This window comes from Oncorhynchus nerka, linkage group LG1, assembly GCF_034236695.1.
Source record: "Oncorhynchus nerka isolate Pitt River linkage group LG1, Oner_Uvic_2.0, whole genome shotgun sequence".
Lineage (NCBI taxonomy): Eukaryota > Metazoa > Chordata > Actinopteri > Salmoniformes > Salmonidae > Oncorhynchus > Oncorhynchus nerka.
The window spans coordinates 2181558-2204272 of NC_088396.1; the positions used below are offsets into that span (position 1 = coordinate 2181558).

The 22715-nt window shown below is 43.2% G+C and overlaps 1 protein-coding gene across 4 annotated transcripts in view; it reads left to right on the plus strand.

The window, feature by feature from the left end:
* Window positions 1-22715, plus strand: part of LOC115131144 (collagen alpha-1(XVIII) chain-like) — a 180355-nt gene that overhangs the window by 107076 nt on the left and 50564 nt on the right. For 3 of the 4 annotated variants that reach the window (XM_029662980.2, XM_029662769.2, XM_029662899.2), the window contains 6 exons: window positions 1763-1846; window positions 2107-2169; window positions 3658-3705; window positions 6982-7063; window positions 20748-20869; window positions 22075-22101. In XM_029662980.2, the coding sequence (XP_029518840.1) occupies window positions 1763-1846; window positions 2107-2169; window positions 3658-3705; window positions 6982-7063; window positions 20748-20869; window positions 22075-22101 (426 nt within the window). The remainder of the gene's footprint in view (window positions 1-1762; window positions 1847-2106; window positions 2170-3657; window positions 3706-6981; window positions 7064-20747; window positions 20870-22074; window positions 22102-22715) is intronic. The other variant, XM_029662820.2, reaches the window with a different exon arrangement.

Consider the following 22715-nt stretch of genomic DNA (forward strand, 5'->3'; position numbering starts at 1 on the left):
CAGGCACACCTTATTCGCAAAAATATGTGCTGTTGAGAGTACTCAACATGGTAAGCCATGCAATCATATGTCAGAATGAGAACAGGTATGAAGACATACTGAAAGAGAAAGACATTTGACCTGCCTTTTGATAAATAACGCAACATTGAATATTTTTTATTGCTTGACTAACTTACATATTTCTGAAATTATTCATTAGTTCCCAGACAGCGTTGTAATTATTGTTTTACTTTCTGTCTATACATTTAGAGATGGTAAACCCTGTCTGACTAAACCAAGATAATTGGATGATTTAAAACATGGTCAGAGGAAGCAATGATATCTTTATTCCAATAAAGCATTTACAGGCAAGTCGAGGGAGTCTTTTTGTGCGTATTAACCCTGAGGTAGACATAGAAAAAGATTGACGGACGTGGGTTCGTTTTATGTCCATGGCATATCCTTTAAAATATGTGAATGTGTGTAGTTCTACCCACTGATTTTGCTGGGCATTTTCTGGGCATGTCTTCAAGCAAAGTACACCTCAGGGCCTCGGAATGCTCAGAGCAGAATCCCAAATAGCTCTCATTTGGGTTCAAGACAGCTCCGTCGGTCTGTCCTATCTTGACAAGACCAAATGAGGGGATTTAGACAAAAGGGTTTGGCCAAATGTCAGGGCATTGTCTCTTTTGTTCTCCAAGCTGTGTGGAAGGGAGGTTTTCATCTTTTTAAAGACAGTTCTTAGAGACAGCTGAGGCAAACAATGGTTGTTTACATAGACCCCGGTAGGCATTGCCCGAGTTCAGACACTTATCATTGCATTATCTGTTGACTCAACGCAGGGTGTTGAACCCTTATGCCTGCACTGAGGAGGTATAAGCCAGAGACATGTAACCACTCAAGTCAAATGTATAGATAGTCCATGAGATTGACATGATAGTTTTAACATATTTAAAATTAAAATAAAGCTATACATTGTTCATTTACACATACTCAAATGACAACAGAAACATAAATAACAGAGTAATATAACCTGTTATTTTTGGTTATGATAGGGTAAGATAGCACCTGCTCCCAGGCCTGGAAGTAACAGTGGAAAACAAAAAGGCACATAGGGTGCCTACAGCTTACTGAAAAAAAGTCCTCATAAAATCAACAAAATAAATATATTTGATAGCTATTTAGGGACATTGAAGGCTTGTGAACACATTTGTGGACATTCATCGAAAGAGAAGCTCTTCATAACTAGAGCTTTTATCTGTTTAAAACATGTTAAAAGCAAATTCCCCTGAATCACATGATTGGCTTTTTGATTGACTTTGATAAGATGCTATTAATGCGATACATTGAAAGAAGCTCCTGTGGTGGAGAGTTTGATGGACTGGGACCGTGGAAGAGGAGAGTGTCATATCACATGCGTCCATTTCATTGCTCAACACTGGGACAACTGTAATAAACCCCTCAGCTTCTTCAACAAGGGGGGAATTCCACAACAAATCCACCGCACAGATCAGGTACACATGTTTGAAGACACAGGACTTCAGAGGGAAGATTTATGTTTGTTTATGTTTAGAGCAGGGCCATGGCTTGTGGGCTTAATGGTGGGAGAAGAATGCAGACATGCACAGGCAGAGGACCAGCTGTGCAGCAGCACCGCAACATGCCTTGTTTTACATCACCCCACACATACAGACACCAGACATCAAAGGCCATGTATTGACAACTGTCTGTGTGTGTGTCTGCCTGCGTATATGCGCTTGCCTGTGTGTGTTTTCCTTTATAGGGGGTGATTGGGGAGCTGAGGGTTGTTGGAAACCCCCGGGCTGCTGAAAGACAGTGTGAGGAGGAAGGGGACGACTCGGATGTGGTAAGTGACCCTTGACCCGCCACCCATACATTAACATAGGTGGGGCAGCGTAGCGCTTATACAGTTGTTGCCTTAGCAGGGTATGGGGTGGCTTAAACTTAGAGTGAACTTGGGAAATTAGAGGGAACAATAGCAACCAAACAGAAGCAAAGGGGCTGAAATCGGAATGGACCTACCTGAAGAAACATGAGTTTTTCATTGCAAAACGTTTTGCTACGGGTTTGCACTAATGAATACACCCCTGGTCTCTCCCCGCCCAGGCTTCAGGAGATGGCGGAAGCGGCGATGTGGAAGGGACACTGGACGGGAAGAAGAAAGGCTCGGTATGATCGTTTGACATTTTTATGTTTAAAATTAAGGTTAAAACCAGGTTATCCGTGTTATTTCAAAGGTCAGAGAGTGTGAGCAGCATGGCTTGGCTATGTACTGGTTGTAGGTTTGGTAATGTCACCACATGATGGGTTTTTACAACACTGAACAAAAATATAAATGCAACATGTAAAGTGTTGGTTTCATGAGCTGAAATAAAAGATCCCAGAAATTTTCCACACGCCCAAAAAGCATATTTCTCTCAAATTTTGGGCACAAATTTGTTTACATCCCTGTTAGTGAGCATTTCTCCTTTGCCTATGTAATCCATCCACCTGAATGGTGTGGTATATCAAGACGCTGATTAAACAGCATGATCATTACACAGGTGCACCTTTTGCTGTGGACAATAAAAGGCCACTCTAAAATGTACAGTTTTGTCACACAACACAATGCCACAGATGTTTCAAGTTTTGAGGGAGCGTGCAATTGGCATGCTGACTGCAGGAATGTCCACCAGTGATGCTGCCAGAAAATGAAACATTAATTTCTCTACCGTAAGCACATTCAACCGGCCTCACAACCGCAGATCACGTGTATGGCTTCATGTGGGCAAGCGGTTTGCTGATGTCAACGTTGTAAACAGAGTGCCCCATGGTGGCGGTGGGTTCATGGTAGGGCAGGCATTTGCAAGGCACAACAAACACAATTGCATTTTATCGATGGCAATTTGAATGTACAGAGATACCGTGACCAGATCCTGAGGCCCATTGTCGTGCCATTCGTCCATTCATCGTGCCATTCATCATTTAAAAAAAAAATGTGTGTTATTGACTGTACGTTTGTTTATGTGTAACTCTGTGTTGTTGTTTTTGTCGCACTGCTTTGCTTTATCTTGGCCAGGTCGCAGTTGTAAATGAGAACTTGTTCTCAACTGGCCTATCTGGCTAAATAAAGGTGAAATAAAATAAACAAAAAAATCTGCTGCCATCACCTAATGTTTCAGAAAGATAATGCCCGGCACCATTCCTCAAGGATCTGTAAACAATTCCTGCAAGCTGAAAATGGCCCAGTTCTGCCATGGCCTGCATACTCACCAGACATGTCACCCATTGAGCATGTTTTGGATGCTCCAGTTCCCGTCAATATTCAGCAATGTCGCACAGCCATTGAAGAGGAGTGGGACAACATTCCACAGGCCACAATCAACAGCCTGATCAACTCTATGTGAAGGAGATGTGTCCTGCTGCATGAGGCAAATGGTGATATCACCAGATACTGACTTGTTTTCTGATCCATGTCCCTACCTTTTTTTTAAGGTATCTGTGACCAACAGATGCGTATCTGTATTCCCAGTCGTGTGAAATCCATACATTACGGCCTAATGAATTACAATTGACCTACTTCCTTATAACGCTGTATAATCTTAGGAATTGTTTTTTGTTGCGTTTATATTTTTGCGCAGTTGTTGTAGAGCCTCCTTTGTCTTACTCTCTCCATAGGAGGTACAAAAATATGTGTGGGTTGAGGACGACAGACCGACCGTTACGGTATGTGGCCTGAAATCCATTTTATCTGTTATATGTTGCCGTTCACTCACAAGCATGTGAATTTTTCACCTTTTGATGTATCAGGACTTCACTCCCTTCTCGTGAGCGGCGGACACAAATCAAATCAAATTGTATTTGTCACATGCACCGAAAACAACAGGTGTAGGTAGACCTTACAGTGAAATGCTTACTTACAAGCCCCGAACCAATAATGCAGTTTTAAGAAAATACCTAAAAAAAGAGTAAGAAATAAAAGTACCAAATAATGAATGAGCAGCAGTAAAATAACAATTGCGGGGGCACTGGTTAGTCGAGGTAATTGAGGTAATATGTACATGTAGGTAGACTTATTAAAGTGACTATGCATTATTTAGTAGCGATGTAGGGAACTCTGTAAAGCTATGTAGGGCACGCTATTCAAATGGCACCCTATTCACTACTATAGTGCACTACTGTATGTTGGGAATAGGGTGCAATTTGAGATGTAACCATCCACAGTCATGTACTTTTAACATATGGTCAACATTGAAACCGAGTTATCTGGCTATTTCAAACTGTAGGGAGCTGTATGGGGAGGGGGTGGGTAGTGGGGAATGTATATGGCCAGTTTGGCTGTGGGTCATCACCTGGAAAATGTCCTAAACTAACATGAGCATCATCTCCCCCACACAAACACACAGATGTGGACCATGCATTTTATGATATTACAATACCCTCTACAATAAGCAAATGTTGCAGCACAAACCTCGAGCCTCCATACAACGGCACTGTCGGGCATGCCAGTCCAATTACAGTGGAAGACTAGGTAGACAGCCAGATGTGTCTGATCCAGCTCAGGGCGATGATATCGCCAAAGTTCCTGTTTTGTTATTTTGACTGGTTTCTCAATCAGACTTAAAAGTTGAGAGAACAGGAATAGGGAGGTAACGGAAAGAGATGACGGGGGAATTTGGCCTGAATTTGGCCTGCCAGACCTCGTAGGTTCCTCAGGGCTCCAGGTGCACAGGCCAACTTTGAAGCCTTGCGCCACTTCACACGGGCTTTCCATCCTCCCGACGTGTTTATTAGCATCGTATGGAACATCTGTTACCCAACTGTTAACTGTTGACTGTTGACTTTGACTTTTTACTGTTGACTTTGACTTTCCATCAAGTTGTTTCATTGCAACATATAATGCCTGTCTGACCAGATTGTCTGAGTTTTAGCCTGACTCCCGCTCAAGCTTGGAAAAGTAAAGAAGGAAACGCAGAGTTATCTGAGGAAACTTTCTGTTGTGCGACTGACGGCGGATTTGTGTGCGATTGAAGGACTTGTGAGTTGTCATCATTACACAGTGCACTAAGGGCAGGATTTCACTCAAATCCGCACTGCAGAAAAAAGCGACAACATCGTTTCTGCTCCATTAAACAGCTTTTTGTAGAATGAGTTACCTACCGTCAAGCTTAAGAAAACTTGGAAACTCCCATTACGCAAATGTCTGGGTGAAAGTGCGTATAATTTAATATTGTGTGAGATTTGTTTTCTTTTAAGACTCAGCTCGTGACAGTGAAGTAAACAGACTTCTTATTTCATTACATTTCTCACACAATTGTGTCTCGAATCTCATGTGGAGTCCGGGATTAGGCGTGTGTGTATTCGGTGTGTGAATCTGGTCCTTGTGCCAACTTTACCTTGTTGCATCAGCATTTTTGGCCTAAATAGTTTTGTTCATAGAACATATAGCAGACAAGTTTAAATCTGCATCAGGCAAAATTGGGCTTGTGCCTTCTATGGTTAAATTAAGTTGTGTTTTTCAAATCCATCACCACCAAGTGCCTCGTCTGTCCCCACCCTCTTCACTCCCACCTCTCAGAAACGATGAATGCATGGGAGTATACATGCAGGTCTGTTTTATTATATATATCCCCTTGGATCTGTCATATAACAGTCACGAGTCAAATTCTTCGTCAACTTCAGGCCCTACAAAAGGAAGAATGTTTGCCCACAGAGGAAACTGCTTAATTTTGTGAAGAATTCCATACTTTTATTTCAAATTGCCCCCCTCCATCCATCTATCCATCCATCTGTCCCACCCAGTACTCCCCTCTCAGATTCCACAGGTGACAATGTGAGGCGTGTCACCTGGTGAAGAATGAGTTTAGAAAACAGGGGTGTTAGGTGTTATCTTCCTCTCACTGAGGGGGGTGAGTCTGGAAATGGCCTCCCCTCTTCCCCTCTGCAGATTGTCCCATCTGTAGAGCGCTAGCAGTGATGACAGATCTTTGGCAGTCCTTCCTTGTCTCTACCCCCCAACACACACAACCTGACACTTACACCCAGACACACACACACTGAAACATGTATACACACACACACACACACACACACACACACACACACACACACACCCTGACACTTACACCCAGACACACACACTGAAACATGTGCACACACACACACCCTGACACTTACACCCAGACACACACACTGAAACATGTGCACACACACACCATCTCCTCCACTCTATTCTCTGACCACTATCTTAAGAGCTGGAACCCAAAACGTTTCACATTCCTGCTGCCAGACATGTTCCCCCCAACCAAAATACCTGCTGCTTGGCGCCATCCCATCCACTCCCAGTGGGAGAAAGTACACCCACCGTCTCGCTCACTGGACCAACTCACTGTTGTATATTCATAATGGGCGCACATAAACTTGGCGCCACCATCACAGCTCTTTGCAACACCACTGTAGAGCCTACCTCACAGAGGGGAAGAGAGAGTGTTTTTGCTTGGTAATCGGTATCAATTTGTTTAGGGTAAGCTAGCCCGAGAGGAAATTACATAATGGACACCGTCTAGTCTGTGCTTGTCTGCCAACCATTAGCACTGTGCTAGTCTGCCAACAATTAGCATGTATGATTACGCCATAAGAAAAATAAAACACAAAACATATAGTACATACAGTGGAGTCTGAAATTATTGACATCATACCCCCAAGGCTAATCTCCCCTGTTATTGGTAATGGTGAGAGGTTATCATGTCTTGGTGTTATGGTCTTTGACCCTGACCCAGTTGGGAAGCCAACTTTGAGTTGTCCTTGGAGCTGGATGTATTTTTATGGTCATATTAGGTCATATTATTACCCCATAACAACAAAAACACGAACATGGTTTTCTTTGTTTAAGATCTACAAATACTCATGTGGGATCAATATGCACGTTTTTTTTTCCTTTGGAGCTCAGCTAGATATATTTTTATGTTTGTTTTTCAATGCTGTTTTAACGTCTTTCTCCAGACTACACCTCCGTCGTCACGCCCGATTCAGCAGCCCCCAGTGACCCGGCAACAACCAGAGGTGTCTCCCAAGAAAGAGACTGGTGAGTTCAATAAGGTCATAGTCTAGATCAGGACTCCCCAGCCCTGTGTCTGGAAAGCTACCCTACTTTAGGTTTTAAACCCAGTTGTAAATAACTTGATTCAGTTTATCAACAAGTTTATTATTGGAATCAGCTGCACTAGATTAGGGTTGGAGCGAAAACCTACAGGACGGTATCTTTCCAGAAACAGAGTTGGAGAGTCCTGGTCTAGACAAGACAGAATGTTGTATGGGTTTGCAAGACCACTAGTCACATTGGTTGACTATTGTAGATGTGTTTGTAGCACTTTATAGTAATATTAATATAAGATAAGATGTACTTTATTATCCATTAACTTATAAAACAGAAATGTATCTTTATACAGGTAGACTACTGGTTATTTTCAGTGGTGAAAAGCAATTAAGTAAAAAATACTTTAAACTACTACTTAAGTAGTTTTTTTGTGGTATCTGTACTTTACCTTGTAATTTCAATTTTTGACAACTTTTATTTCACTATAAGGGCACACGGCGATACACAGGAGGCAGATGGTTGGAGTCTTAGATGTTTATTATTCCAAAAAGGGGTAGGCAATAGAATGACCGTGTACAGGCAAAAGGTCAAAAACAGTTCAGTACAGTAGCTATCGAAGGGCAGGCAGGCTCGAGGTCAGGGCAGTCAGAATGGTCAGGCAGGTGGGAATGGAGTCCAGAAAACAGGCAAGGGTCAAAACCTGGAGGACTAGTGAAGAGTAGAGAAAAAGGAGTACACGAAAAAACACACTGATTGAGTTGACGAACTGGCACAGAGAGACAGGAAACAGGGATAAATACCCTGGGGAAAATAAGCGGCACCTGGAGGGGGTGGAGACAATCACAAGGACAGGTGAAACAGATCAGGGTGTGACACATCACTACATTCCTAAAGAAAATAATGTACTTTTTACTCCATACAAGGTACATGTCATTATGCCCCTGAACAGGCAGTTAACCCACTGTTCCTTGGCCGTCATTGAAAATAAGAATTTGTTCTTAACTGACTTGCCTAGTTAAATAAAGATAAAATAAATACATTTTTAAAAAAGTCACTATTGGCCTCATGGGGAAATCCATAGCGGTTTCCTTCCTTAAGGAGGACACCTGTACCTTTGTATTGACCAGGTGTATTGATACACCCTCCAAAGTGTAATTAATAGCTTCACCATGCTCAAAGAGATAGTCAATGTGTACTTTGTTTTACCCATGTACCAATAGGTGCCCTTCTTTGTGAGACATTGGAAAACCTCCCTGGTCTTTGTGGTTGAATCTGTGTTTGAAATTCACTGCTTGACTGAGGGACCTTACATACTTTTGGTCATGTAGTGTACAATTATGTGGACACCTGCTCATCCAACATCTCTCTCCAAAATCATGGGTATTAATATGGAGTTTTGCTGCCATAACAGCCGCCACTCTTCTGGGAAGGCTGTCCACTAGAACATTGCTGTGAGGACTTGCTTCCATTCAGCCACAAGAGCATTAGTGAAGTCAGGCACTGATGTTGGGCGATTAGGCCTGGATCGCAGTCGGCGTTCCAATTCAAAGGTGTTCGATGGGGTTGAGGTCAAGGCTCTGTGTAGGCAAGTCAAGTTCTTCCACACCAATCTCGACAAACCATTTCTGTATGGACCTCACTTTTGCTGAAAAAGCAAAGGGCCTTCCCCAAACAGTTGCCACAAAGGAAGCACAGAATCGTCTAGAATGGCATTGTATGCTGCAGCGTTAAGATTTCCCTTCACTGGAACTAAGGGGCCTCACCCGAAACCATGAAAAACAGCCCCAGACCATTATTGCTCATCCACCAAACTTTACAAAAAGCACTATGCATTGGGCCAGTTAGCGTTCTCCTCTCATCCGTCAAACCCAGATTTGTCCGTCGGACTGCCATATGGTGAAGCGTGATTCATCACTCCAGAGAACACGTTTCCACTGCTCCAGAGTCCAATGGTGGGGAGAATTACACCACTCCAGCCAATGCTTGGCATTGTGGTCTTAGGCTTGTGTGTGGCTGCTCGGCCATGGAAACCCATTTCTTTAAGCTCCCGAAGAACAGTTCTTGTGCTGACGTTGCTTCCAGAGACAGTTTGGAACTCGGTAGTGAGTGTTTCAACCGAGAACAGACGATTTTTATATTCTACGCACTTCACACTAAGCGGCCCCTTTTCTATGAGCTTGTGCGGCCTACCACTTCGTGGCTGAGCCGTTGTTGCTCCTAAAAGTTTCCACTTCACAATAACAACACTTACAGTGCAGCGCTAGCAGGACAGAAATTTTAACATCTGACTTGTTGGAAAGGTAGCATCCTATGACGGTGCCATGTTGAAAGTCACTGAGCTCTTCACAGCAAGACGTTTCTGCTGTTAATGTTTACCTATGGAGATTGCATGGAGGTTTGCCTGATTTTACGCGCGTAAAATGTTTTCTATTTCTTTGTTTTTGTCCGTGTGTGTTTCCCAATCAGAGGCAGCTGTCTATCGTTGTCTCTGATTGGGGATCACATATAAGTTGTCATTTTCCTTTTGGGTTTTGTGGGATCTTGTTTTCTGTTTAGTGTTTATGCCTGACAGAACTGTGCGCTTTCATTTTCACGTCTGTTATTTTGTGTTTGTTGAAATAAAAGAATCATGAACACTTTCCACGCTGCGCTTTGGTCCACTCTTCCTGCCACCAACGAGAGCCATAACAAAATTAAAGGAGGTCCACATACTTCTGTTTATATAGTGTATGTGTGGGGTCCAGAGATGAGGTGGTCATTCAAAAACCATGTTAAACACAATTATTGCACACAATGATACCAAGCTTATTAAGCTTACTCCTGAACTTATTTAGGTTTGCCATAAGAAAGGGGTTGAATACTTATTGACTCACAACATTTCCTTTTTTCATTTTTTGTGAAAATTTCTAAAAACATAATTCCGCTTTGACATTATGGGGTATTGTGTGTAGGCCAGTGACAAAACATGTCAAATTAATCCATTTTAAATTCAGGCTGTAACACAACGAAATGTGTTATTGTGGTGGTATTTAAACTGTAATTTACTCCGGAGAGTTAACTTTCCTGAGTGAAGACAATCGTGTTTACATTGACTGCATTTAGACCTTTAGAACACACCATAAATGTGATAAGTGAGTAACCTAAACTGAAGTAGTGAGAACAAAAATTTCAATTCACTTCCTTGCCCCTATCCAATCAATAAAGAACAATGAAACTAGCTTTGCCAACTATTGGGGCCATTATATTTATTTATTTTCAGACTACAATTGGTATTGTAGTTCATGCCACAACAATGCATATTGACCCGTGTACCAAGAAATAGTGTAAAAAAAACGTTTCAGTCAATGTTGATGACACTGGCCGGTTTACTGAGTCCAATCCTGGTGATCCAGGACCGCAAGGTGGGTTACTGAGGGCAACAGAAGAGCTGGGGTGTCATCTCAATAGTCTGAAATGGACAGTGTAGCATGTAAATCTTGGTGGGGCTAACTCCCCAGAATGTTTTAGATGCATGCCAGAAAATCAACTACACCACCCAACACAACAATAAACAATACATTAATTCCACTATAACGGTGTCAAATGGTGCCCACAATCTGTTAGGGTCTACATAAAGCTGTCCCAACCACAGAGTTTTTTTTTCAGCACAATGGAGTGAATGCTTACCACAGCTACACCTGGCTATTATCGGGGCCTAGTCTGGCAGCGAAAGATTTCATTTGGTCTCATTTGCTGCCTTTTTAAAAAACATAGCTGATATGGCTGACTTGCTTAAACAAATATGATTTCTACTGAAAATTAAGATGTACGAAGTATGGCATAAGGGAACGATGAACGGATGAAAGGCACTCCGTAATTTCGATGAAGACATTAATGAGCGAGCTAATACGGACATAGTCAATATAATTATTCATTCAGCACTTTTGAAATGTACAGCGACATAATTCAGAATATGGGCTGTTCTTACAGTAATCTCCCTTTACACCAAGTCAGAACCGTAGGATAAATAAAAGAGGCATATAAGCAGACAATGAATATTCGATGATGACATTTGTCTGAAACAGGCTATAGGCTGTGCACCACCAAGTCAGAACAGTAGGCTAAGTTATAAGGGGGAAAGGGACCAAATTATTAGGGTGAGACACATGGGCTACTAAAAGCTTACTACACAACATGCTGACCACACCAAAATAAATGTACACATACATGTTATTCAATCATTGCACCCACACTGCTCGCGCGAGCGTCTGTGTTGGCAAGCGCTAAAATAGAAGTCAGTTCTATTTGTGAGGCAGAACGCGGTGCAAGTCCTGCCTCTCCCATCTCCTCATTGGTTATACCCACATGGGTGATTGAAAGATGAACTGAGGGTGGTCGGTCGTGGTAATACACCTATGAAAGTTAGATGCCAATCGCCATAAAATACAAAGAAGAAAAAGCCTGGAAGGAGGAGAGATGAAACGATTCGGTTGACCGTTTTATGTATCGATTAATTGTCAGAGTAGAGGACCTTGTGCATTTCAGGTAAAATAACACCTAAGCGTTTATATACCAGGACAAATTAGCTAGCAACAGCAAACTAGCTAAATAGGGCAAATTAGCTAGCAACTGCAAGCTAGCTATCTACATTGCCATAAATGTTTCATGCTTTTCGATCTGTCCCCAAATTAATATAATTGGTTCAGAGTTTGTTTTGATATTTCAACCTGCGTGTCGTGACCGTGTTTGGTGTGGAGGGACAAAATTAATTTGCGCACAATGGAGCACGTGCGCGTCCGGTTTGGGTATTGTGTTAGTATTACTTTCTTAGCTACAGTATACGTATCCCTCTCGCATATTAAATCATTTATGCAGCAGCATAAAATATATTTTTGGACCTTGTTGTGTGGTGCTCACTTGAACGGGAAGGGGACGCGGCTGTCTTGTGGGCAAATTTTGCCATCAAAGTCTGGCATTCTCTGGATTTAAGGTGCTTTTAAGAGAACAGGGAACTCAGAAAAAACAAGGTGGAAATTTGACATCAGTGATCTTCAGGTCGAAGTTCTAGAAAGAGGCACGAGTTCCCGACTTGGAATTACGAGTTTGATGACTGTTCAAAACTGTCCCCCCCAGTTGTCTTAAACTTAATGAAGTCTGAGATTTCCCAGTATTTGTGATTTCCAACTTGTGTAATGTTTATGTCCAATGGCCGATGAGCACCGATATGTTATATCTATAATTCCTCTTCATATGACAAGGATTGAAAAGGATTTGCCAGTAGATTGTCGAATTGATTCATGGCGATGACTGCTTGTCTAGCTTGCTAGCTAAGATTTTTAAGTATAATGTTGACATGATCAGTTCAAGCAAAGCCACATGATCTGTGGCCAATGACTTTGAGCCTTCTTGGATGGGCACTCTAATGTAAATCTATGGCAGCACCCAAGGGGCTTGATTTTTCGTGCTCTCCCTGTAGATTTTGCGGTGACGTGGTGTCCCCATGAGTGACATGAGCCACTCACGGCGCAACTAGAGAATATTGCCAACCCCTACGCTCTGTATTTTCCGCTGGCTGCCCCACCACCACAGAAAGCACTGAGCTAGGCTGAAACTAGTAATGCACCGATATGACATTTTTGACCGATACCGATATCCGTTATTTTCCTTGCCCCAAAAAACAATACCGATAACCAATATTTAAAAAAGGAAGGCCTTTTAAGCATTCTAGTACAGTTAAATAGTTAACACACACACATGGACGCAGCAGTCTAAGGCACTGCATCTCAGTGCAAGAGGTGTCACTACAATCCCTGGTTCGAATCCAGGCTGTATCACATCCGGCCGTGATTGGGAGCCCCATAGGGTGGCGCACAATTGGCCCAGCGTCGTCCGGGCCGTCATTGTAAATTAGAATTGGTTCTTCACTGACTTGCCTAGTTAAATACAGGTTACACACACACTACACTGACCAAAACGTTATTTTGTTGGCATTTATGTATGTCCCCATTACCAGTAAAACATAATAAAAACCTATTTCTTTCACATACTTGCTGTGCTGTTTGGTTGTTCATTTGTTCAGTCATTTCATGCTCAACCAGGATTTCTATGGAACGCCGTTTGGGTCTTTGCATGTCAAAAAAGATAACACTTAGACATGTCAAATAACACTCTTTGATGTGTCAAATAACACCTTTTGACGTGTCAAACAAGCTTGTTGACCAATCAGGCCTGAACTTGACTGCACGTCACATAATAATTTAAAGCTTTCATTAACTTTTGCCGTAGTTTTTACACATTGATTACATTTACATTTACATTTAAGTCATTTAGCAGACGCTCTTATCCAGAGCGACTTACAAATTGGTGCTTTCACCTTATGACATCCAGTGGAACAGCCACTTTACAATAGTGCATCTAAGTCTTTTAAGGGGGGTGAGAAGGATTACTTTATCCTATCCTAGGTATTCCTTAAAGAGGTGGGGTTTCAGGTGTCTCCGGAAGGTGGTGATTGACTCCGCTGTCCTGGCGTCGTGAGGGAGTTTGTTCCACCATTGGGGGGCCAGAGCAGCGAACAGTTTTGACTGGGCTGAGCGGGAACTGTACTTCCTCAGTGGTAGGGAGGCGAGCAGGCCAGAGGTGGATGAACGCAGTGCCCTTGTTTGGGTGTAGGGCCTGATCAGAGCCTGGAGGTACTGAGGTGCCGTTCCCCTCACAGCTCCGTAGGCAAGCACCATGGTCTTGTAGCGGATGCGAGCTTCAACTGGAAGCCAGTGGAGAGAGCGGAGGAGCGGGGTGACGTGAGAGAACTTGGGAAGGTTGAACACCAGACGGGCTGCGGCGTTCTGGATGAGTTGTAGGGGTTTAATGGCACAGGCAGGGAGCCCAGCCAACAGCGAGTTGCAGTAATCCAGACGGGAGATGACAAGTGCCTGGATTAGGACCTGCGCCGCTTCCTGTGTGAGGCAGGGTCGTACTCTGCGGATGTTGTAGAGCATGAACCTACAGGAACGGGCCACCGCCTTGATGTTAGCAGAACGACAGGGTGTTGTCCAGGATCACGCCAAGGTTCTTAGCGCTCTGGGAGGAGGACACAATGGAGTTGTCAACCGTGATGGCGAGATCATGGAACGGGCAGTCCTTCCCGGGAGGAAGAGCAGCTCCGTCTTGCCGAGGTTCAGCTTGAGGTGGTGATCCGTCATCCACACTGATATGTCTGCCAGACATGCAGAGATGCGATTCGCCACCTGGTCATCAGGGGGGAAAGGAGAAGATTAATTGTGTGTCGTCTGCATAGCAATGATAGGAGAGACCATGTGAGGTTATGACCGAGCCAAGTGACTTGGTGTATAGCGAGAATAGGAGAGGGCCTAGAACAGAGCCCTGGGGGACACCAGTGGTGAGAGCGCGTGGTGAGGAGACAGATTCTCGCCACGCCACCTGGTAGGAGCGACCTGTCAGGTAGGACGCAATCCAAGCATGGGCCGCGCCGGAGATGCCCAACTCGGAGAGGGTGGAGAGGAGGATCTGATGGTTCACAGTATCGAAGGCAGCCGATAGGTCTAGAAGGATGAGAGCAGAGGAGAGAGAGTTAGCTTTAGCAGTGCGGAGCGCCTCCGTGATACAGAGAAGAGCAGTCTCAGTTGAATGACTAGTCTTGAAACCTGACTGATTTGGATCAAGAAGGTCATTCTGAGAGAGATAGCGGGAGAGCTGGCCAAGGACGGCACGTTCAAGAGTTTTGGAGAGAAAAGAAAGAAGGGATACTGGTCTGTAGTTGTTGACATCGGAGGGATCGAGTGTAGGTTTTTTCAGAAGGGGTGCAACTCTCGCTCTCTTGAAGACGGAAGGGACGTAGCCAGCGGTCAGGGATGAGTTGATGAGCGAGGTGAGGTAAGGGAGAAGGTCACCGGAGATGGTCTGGAGAAGAGAGGAGGGGATAGGGTCAAGCGGGCAGGTTGTTGGGCGGGCCGTCACAAGACGCGAGATGTCATCTGGAGAGAGAGGGGAGAAAGAGGTCAGAGCACAGGGTAGGGCAGTGTGAGCAGAACCAGCGGTGTCGTTTGACTTAGCAAACGAGGATCGGATGTCGTCGACCTTCTTTTCAAAATGGTTGACGAAGTCATCTGCAGAGAGGGAGGAGGGGGGAGGAGGATTCAGGAGGGAGGAGAAGGTTGCAAAGAGCTTCCTAGGGTTAGAGGCAGATGCTTGGAATTTAGAGTGGTAGAAAGTGGCTTTAGCAGCAGAGAGAGAAGAGGAAAATGTAGAGAGGAGGGAGTGAAAGGATGTCAGGTCCGCAGGGAGGCGAGTTTTCCTCCATTTCCGCTCGGCTGCCCGGAGCCCTGTTCTGTGAGCTTGCAATGAGTCGTCGAGCCACGGAGCGGGAGGGGAGGACCGAGCCGGCCTGGAGGATAGGGGACATAGAGAATCAAAGGATGCAGAAAGGGAGGAGAGGAGGGTTGAGGAGGCAGAATCAGGAGATAGGTTGGAGAAGGTTTGAGCAGAGGGAAGAGATGATAGGATGGAAGAGGAAAGAGTAGCGGGGGAGAGAGAGCGAAGGTTGGGACGGCGCGATACCATCCGAGTAGGGGCAGTGTGGGAGGTGTTGGATGAGAGCGAGAGGGAAAAGGATACAAGGTAGTGGTCGGAGACTTGGAGGGGAGTTGCAATGAGGTTAGTGGAAGAACAGCATCTAGTAAAGATGAGGTCGAGCGTATTTCCTGCCTTGTGAGTAGGGGGGGGAAGGTGAGAGGGTGAGGTCAAAAGAGGAGAGGAGTGGAAAGAAGGAGGCAGAGAGGAATGAGTCAAAGGTAGACGTGGGGAGGTTAAAGTCGCCCAGAACTGTGAGAGGTGAGCCGTCCTCAGGAAAGGAGCTTATCAAGCTCATTGATGAACTCTCCGAGGGAACCTGGATAAATGGTAAGGATGTTAAGCTTGAAAGGGCTGGTAACTGTGACAGCATGGAATTCAAAGGAGGCGATAGACAGATGGGTAAGGGGAGAAAGAGAGAATGACCACTTGGGAGAGATGAGGATCCCGGTGCCACCACCCCGCTGACCAGAAGCTCTCGGGGTGTGCGAGAACACGTGGGCAGACGAAGAGAGAGCAGTAGGAGTAGCAGTGTTGTCTGTGGTGATCCATGTTTCCGTCAGTGCCAAGAAGTCGAGGGACTGGAGGGAGGCATAGGCTGAGATGAACTCTGCCTTGTTGGCCGCAGATCGGCAGTTCCAGAGGCTACCGGAGACCTGGAACTCCACGTGGGTCGTGCGCGCTGGGACCACCAGATTAGGTGGCCGCGGCCACGCGGTGGGAGCGTTTGTATGGTCTGTGCAGAGAGGAGAGAACAGGGATAGACAGACACATAGTTGACAGGCTACACAAGAGGCTACGCTAATGCAAAGGGGATTGAATGACAAGTGGACTACACGTCTCGAGTGTTCAGAAAGTTAAGCTTACGTAGCAAGAATCTTATTGACTAAAATGATTAAAATGATACAGTACTGCTGAAGTAGGCTAGCTGGCAGAGGCTGCGTTGTTGACTATGTAGGCTAGCTGGCAGTGTCTGCGTTGTTGACACTACACTAATCAAGTCGTTCTGTTGAGTGTAATAGTTCCTACTGTGCTACTGTGCTGCTATTCGGGGCTAGCTGGCTAGCTAGCAGTGTTGATTACGTTACGTTGCGTTAAAAGAACGACAATAGCTGGCTAGCTAACCTAGGAAATCGCTCAAGACTACACAATTATCTTTGATACACAGACGGCTATGTAGCTAGCTATGTAGCTAGCTACGATCAAACAAATCAAGCCGTTGTACTGTAATGAAATGAAATGAAAAATGTGATACTACCTGTGGAGCGAAGCGAAATGCGACCGGATTGTTGAGTGCGGAAGTTCTGTTCGGTAGACGTTGGCTAGCTGTTGGCTAGCTAGGAGTGTCTCCTACGTTAAGGACGACAAATAGCTGGCTAGCTAACCTCTGTAAATTAAGATAATCACTCTAAAACTACACACTCTGAACTACACAATTATCTTGGATACGAAGACAGCAAAGACAACTATGTAGCTAGCTAACACTACACTAATCAAGTCGTTCAGTTGAGTGTAATAGTTGTGCTGCTAATCGGTAGACGGTGGACTAGCTAACGGTGGACGTTAGCTAGCTGGCTAGCTGCAGGGCAGTGTAGACTGCGTTAGGACGACGAAATACGATAATTACGCAATTATCTATGATACAAAGACGGCTATGTAGCTAGCTAAGAAGAAATTGCTAAGATTAGACAAATCAAACCGTTGCTAATCGGTAGACGGTGGACTAGCTAACGGTGGACGTTAGCTAGCTGGCTAGCTGCAGGGCAGTGTAGACTGCGTTAGGACGACGAAATACGATAATTACGCAATTATCTATGATAGAAAGACGGCTATGTAGCTAGCTAAGAAGAAATTGCTAAGATTAGACAAATCAAACCGTTGTACTATAATGAAATGTATAATGAAATGTAATGAAATGTAATGAAATGTAATACTACCTGCGGACCGAGTGCAGATGCGACCGCTCGCTCCAACCCGGAAGCCCGTCACTCGTATATCATGTGTCACAACGATTCATCGATACGTATGCTGTGATGATGGTAAAGTTGTCTCGCGCACCTACTGTGATGGTCGTAAAAAAATCTAGCTAGTTCATGGATGCAAACAATTTTCTTCCCCCAAAACATGGCAAAATGACAATCTGTTTCTGTAGTTATAGCTAGGTTTCATAATCTAAAATAACCCTAATTTATAAGACAGTTCTTATTTGATTAACGGTGGTTGGACCAATCTATGTGAAACTAGCCACAATAAGGATTAGCCACATCAGTGGACTTTACAGTTAGCCTTCAAAATAAAAGTATGGCATAATTCTACTATTTGTATATATTTGCATCACTGTCAATTACATACTTTTATTTTGAAGGCAAACTGCAAATTCCACTATTGTGCCTTATCCTTATTGTGGCTAGCTTCACAATACATAACCCGGTCAAGTCGAGCCTCACTAGCCAGTTGAAGCTAACTGGCTGCTTATAACCTTAGGTTTGGCCAACGGGGTTAAGTAGCTGTCTAACTATTCATTATTTATTATTTTCATGAACTGAAGTTCAATTTCAATAGGCGAACAACAAGTGGCAACCTAGCTAATATTACTCACAAGGATTCCTATGTCATTGCTAAGAATACTGAAAATGACTGCAGTTTCTACTGGTCATTGTTTTCATGCTGGTTGTATTGGTGCTAGCTAGGTTCCAAGCCAAAGCTAGCTACCCCAGAAGTTGCGGTCGAACAAATGATGCTTTATTACCAACGCGGTATTGTAAACACATCTTTCGTGAAGTGTGTTTGCTTGTTTTCTTTTTTTTGTACAGCTTTGACAGTGCTACTGTATCTTTTTTGACACGCAACGACCCAAATGGCATTTCAAAGTTTATGTATGTCATGAAGCTAAAAGCAGTGACGGTATTACTGTGTATCTCCGGTAGGGCAACATCTGAAAAAATCACCCACGACAGAGAACAGTTGACTGTCAAGGGCAATGAGTTCCATTATCTTGGCTTTAATGGATTTCACCTTTGAGTTGTCTCGCTGAAATGTTCTTACTCTTTCAAATGACGGCTCGACTTTTTGACTGCTCCATCCACACAGCAGATCTTGAGCGCTATGTTAGGAATGCAGTGTTGCACCTGTAGCGCAACATTTCATGTGGCGTCATTACGTCATGTACCTACGTTGTAAAGGTATGCACGGTAGCTTTGACATCGGCGTTAAACTAGATATCAGGCCGATACCGATGTTGGCATATGTTCACCGATATATCATGCATCCCTAGCTGAAACACCTGCGTTTTGGTGCTGCCTTTACTCAAGAAAGCAAAAAAGAGAGCATGTTGTATGCGGCTTTATTAACACAATTCATTTTTTTATATTGTTTTGCAAACTGATATGTGATGTATTAATGACAAAATAACATGCAAAACAGGCAAATATATAGAGACTACCGTTCAAAAGTTTGGGGTCACTTAGAAATGTCCTTGATTTTGAAAGAAATGCACAGTTTTTTTTACATCTAATTGAACGTAAATACAGTGTAGACATGGTTAATGTTGTAAATTACTATTGTAGCTGGAAACACGCTGATTTTTTTATAGAATATCTACATAGGCGTACAGAGGCCCATTATCAGCAACCATCACTCCTGTGTTCCAATGGCATGTTATGTTAGCTAATCCAAGTTTATAATTTTAAAAGTCAAATTGATCGTTAGAAAACCCTTTTGTAATTATGTTGAGGTCAGGGCTTTGTGATGGCCACTCCAATTCCTTGACTTTGTTGTCCTTAAGCCATTTTGCCACAACTTTGGAAGTATGCTTGAGGTCATTATCCATTTGGAAGAACCATTTGCGAACAAGCTTTAACTTCCTGACTGATGTCTTGAGATGTTGCTTCAAAATATCCACAATTTTCCTACCTAATGATCATCTATTTTGTGAAGTGCACCAGTCCCTCCTGCAGCAAAGTACCCCCACAACATGATGCTGCCACCCCTGTGCTTCACAGTTGGGATAGTGTTCTTCGGCTTGCAAGCCGCCCCCTTTTTCCTCCAAACATAGCGACGGTCATTATGGCCAAACAGTTCTATTTTTGGTTCATCAGACCAGAGGACATTCCTCCACAAAGTACGATCTTTGTCCCCATGTGCAGTTGCGAACCGTAGTCTGGCTTTTTTATAGTGGTTTTGGAGCAGTGGCTTCTTCCTTGCTGAGCGGCCTTTCAGGTTATGTTGATATAGGACTCGTTTTACTGTGGATATAGACACTTTTGTACCTGTTTCCTCCAGCATCTTCTCAAGGTCCTTTGCTGTTGTTCTGGGATTGATTTGCACTTTTCACACCAAAGTACATTCATCTCTAGGAGACAATGCGTCTCCTTCCTGAGCTTTATGACGGCTGCGTGGTCCCATGGTGTTTATACTTACATACTATTGTTTGTACAGATGAACGTGTTACCTTCAGGTGTTTGGAAATTGCTTCCAAGGATGAACCAGGCTTGCAGAGGTCTTGACTGATTTATTTTGATTTTCCCATTATGTCAAGCAAAAAGGCACTGGGTTTTAAGGTAGGCCTTGAAATACATCCACAGGTACACCTCCAATTGACTCAAATTATGTCAATTAGCCTATCAGAAGCTTCTAAAGCCATGATGTAATTTTCTGGACTTTCCAAGCTGTTTAGAGGCATACGTTCTGGCCCTGAACAGGCAGTTAACCCACTGTTCCTAGGCTGTCATTGAAAATAAGAATTTGTTCTTAACTGACTTGCCTAGTTAAATAAAGGTAAAAAAAAATGATGGGATGAGGACTAGGCCAAACATGGATTTACCAGGAAAGATGATGGGAAACGATGTGCATGCAGTTGTGGAATTTTAACTCTGTCAAGAAGGTTATGACCATATCCTCCAAGGCTTCTCAACAACCTATAAATTACAGTCGGTAGTAAGGACACAAGGATGCTCTGGCCAACAAACGAGAAAGCCATTTCCTGCTGGTAAACTGGGGAAGGAAATGTTGGTTTAGGATAAGGATGCAACCGTTCATCATTTTGTAAACATTTTTTTCAGGAGGTAATAACTTTTGCCTTTTTCTCTATCTTTCTTTTGTTTTCAAGGCCCAGGTGGATCTAGAGGAGAGAAGGGTGACAGAGGAGAGAAAGGAGACAGGGGTCCTTTCGGTCCAAAGGGAGATTCTGGGTCTGAGTCGGGCACACGAGGAGGGGCACGTGGAGAGAAGGTGCAGACTTATTGAATCATTTTAAACAACCAAAATAGATGACACATTCATATAGTGTACTAATTAAAATTCCACGAAACAACATTGTTGGTCTTAAACTTCAATGAAAAAACATTATGGTGTGTTCAAGATGACAGACCAAAATGTCTATTCATTTTCTATTTATTTTCTATTGAAGTCTATTTTTACAGCACCTTTCATACACGAAAGCAGCTCAAGAAGCTTCATATGCTCTAGGTGCATTAGAACCTGAGTTCAATATCCATATAGTGAAGTGAATACAGGATAAACGCTGAGTGTAACAAAAAAGATTTCGATGACATAGGCTGACCAGGTGAATCCAGGTGAAAGCTCTGATCCCTTATTGATGTCACTTGTTAAATCCACTTCAATCAGTGTAGAGGAATAGGAGGAGACCGGTTAGGGATCTGATCCTTTTTTTTTCAATTTTCACCCAAAATTACATATCTAACTGCTTGTAGCTCAGGAACTGAAACAAGGATATGCATATTCTTGATACCATTTGAAAGGAAACACTTAAGTTTTTGGAAATGTTGAATTCATGTAGGAGAATATAACACATTAGATCTGGTAAAAGATAATTCAAAGAAAAAAAAATGTTTTTATTTTATTTATTTGTACCATCTTTGAAATGCAAGAGAAAGGCCATAATGTATTATTCCAGCACAGGCACAATGTAGATTTTTTCCAATAGATGGCAGCAGTGTATGTTAAAAGTTTTAGACTGATCCAATGAACCATTGCATATGTTCAAAATGTTGTATCAAGACTGTCAAAATGTGCCTAATTGGTTTATTGATACATTTTCAAGTTCATAATTGTGCACTCTCCTCAAACAATAGCATGGCATTATTTCACTGTAATAGCTACTGTAAAATTGGACAGTGCAGTTAGTTTAAGAAGAATTTAAGCTTTCTGCCCATATCATATATGCTTATGTCCTGGGAAAATGTTTTGTTACTTACAACCTCATGTTAATCACATTAGCCTATGTTAGCTCAACCATACCGTGGGGAGGACACCGAACCTGTAGAGGTTAATTAAGGATTTTTGAGCCTTGAGACAATTGAGACACGGTTTGTGTATGTGTTTGTGCATGTGGGCAAGAAAAAATATTTAAGTGCCTTTGAATGGTCATATACATGTGTAGATACTAAAATGTTATTTTGTGTTTTTTCCTGCAGGGAGTGCCTGGAGAAAAGGGAATGAAGGTATGTTCAAATTATCTATTATTATCACCTTGTTGTGGTCCCAAATACCGTTGAATGCTCCCTCAGGTTTATTATTTATTGTCTGGTCGAAGACCTTAAGGTTGAAACGTTGCACAATAAAACTGCACGGGCATTCAACAGAAAGCAGGTGTCGGGCTTTTTTTATTTATATATCTTTGGGCTCCCGAATGGCGCAGGGATCTAAGGCACTACATCTCAGTGCTAGAGTCTTCAATACAGACACCCTGGTTCTAATCCAGGCTGTATCACAACCGGCCGTGATTGGGAGATACCATGGGGTGGTGCACAATTGGTTTGGCCGTCATTGTAAATAAGAATTTGTTCTTAACTGACTTGCCTAGTTAAATAAAGGTTAAATAAAATTTCTGTATTTCTGACTTTACTTTTTGTACCATGTACCTGCAAGTTACTGGATGTGTGTGTACACTACTTCTTAACCTGTTGTCCAAATAACCACATAATAGTGAATGGCACTCCAATTGTCTTGTTCATGTGCTGGTCTTTTGTATTTTATTATCGGTCTCCTCCATACCTTTTGATATAACCTCATTATGATCAGTCAATGCATTTTGATCAAGATGGAGTGACTGAAT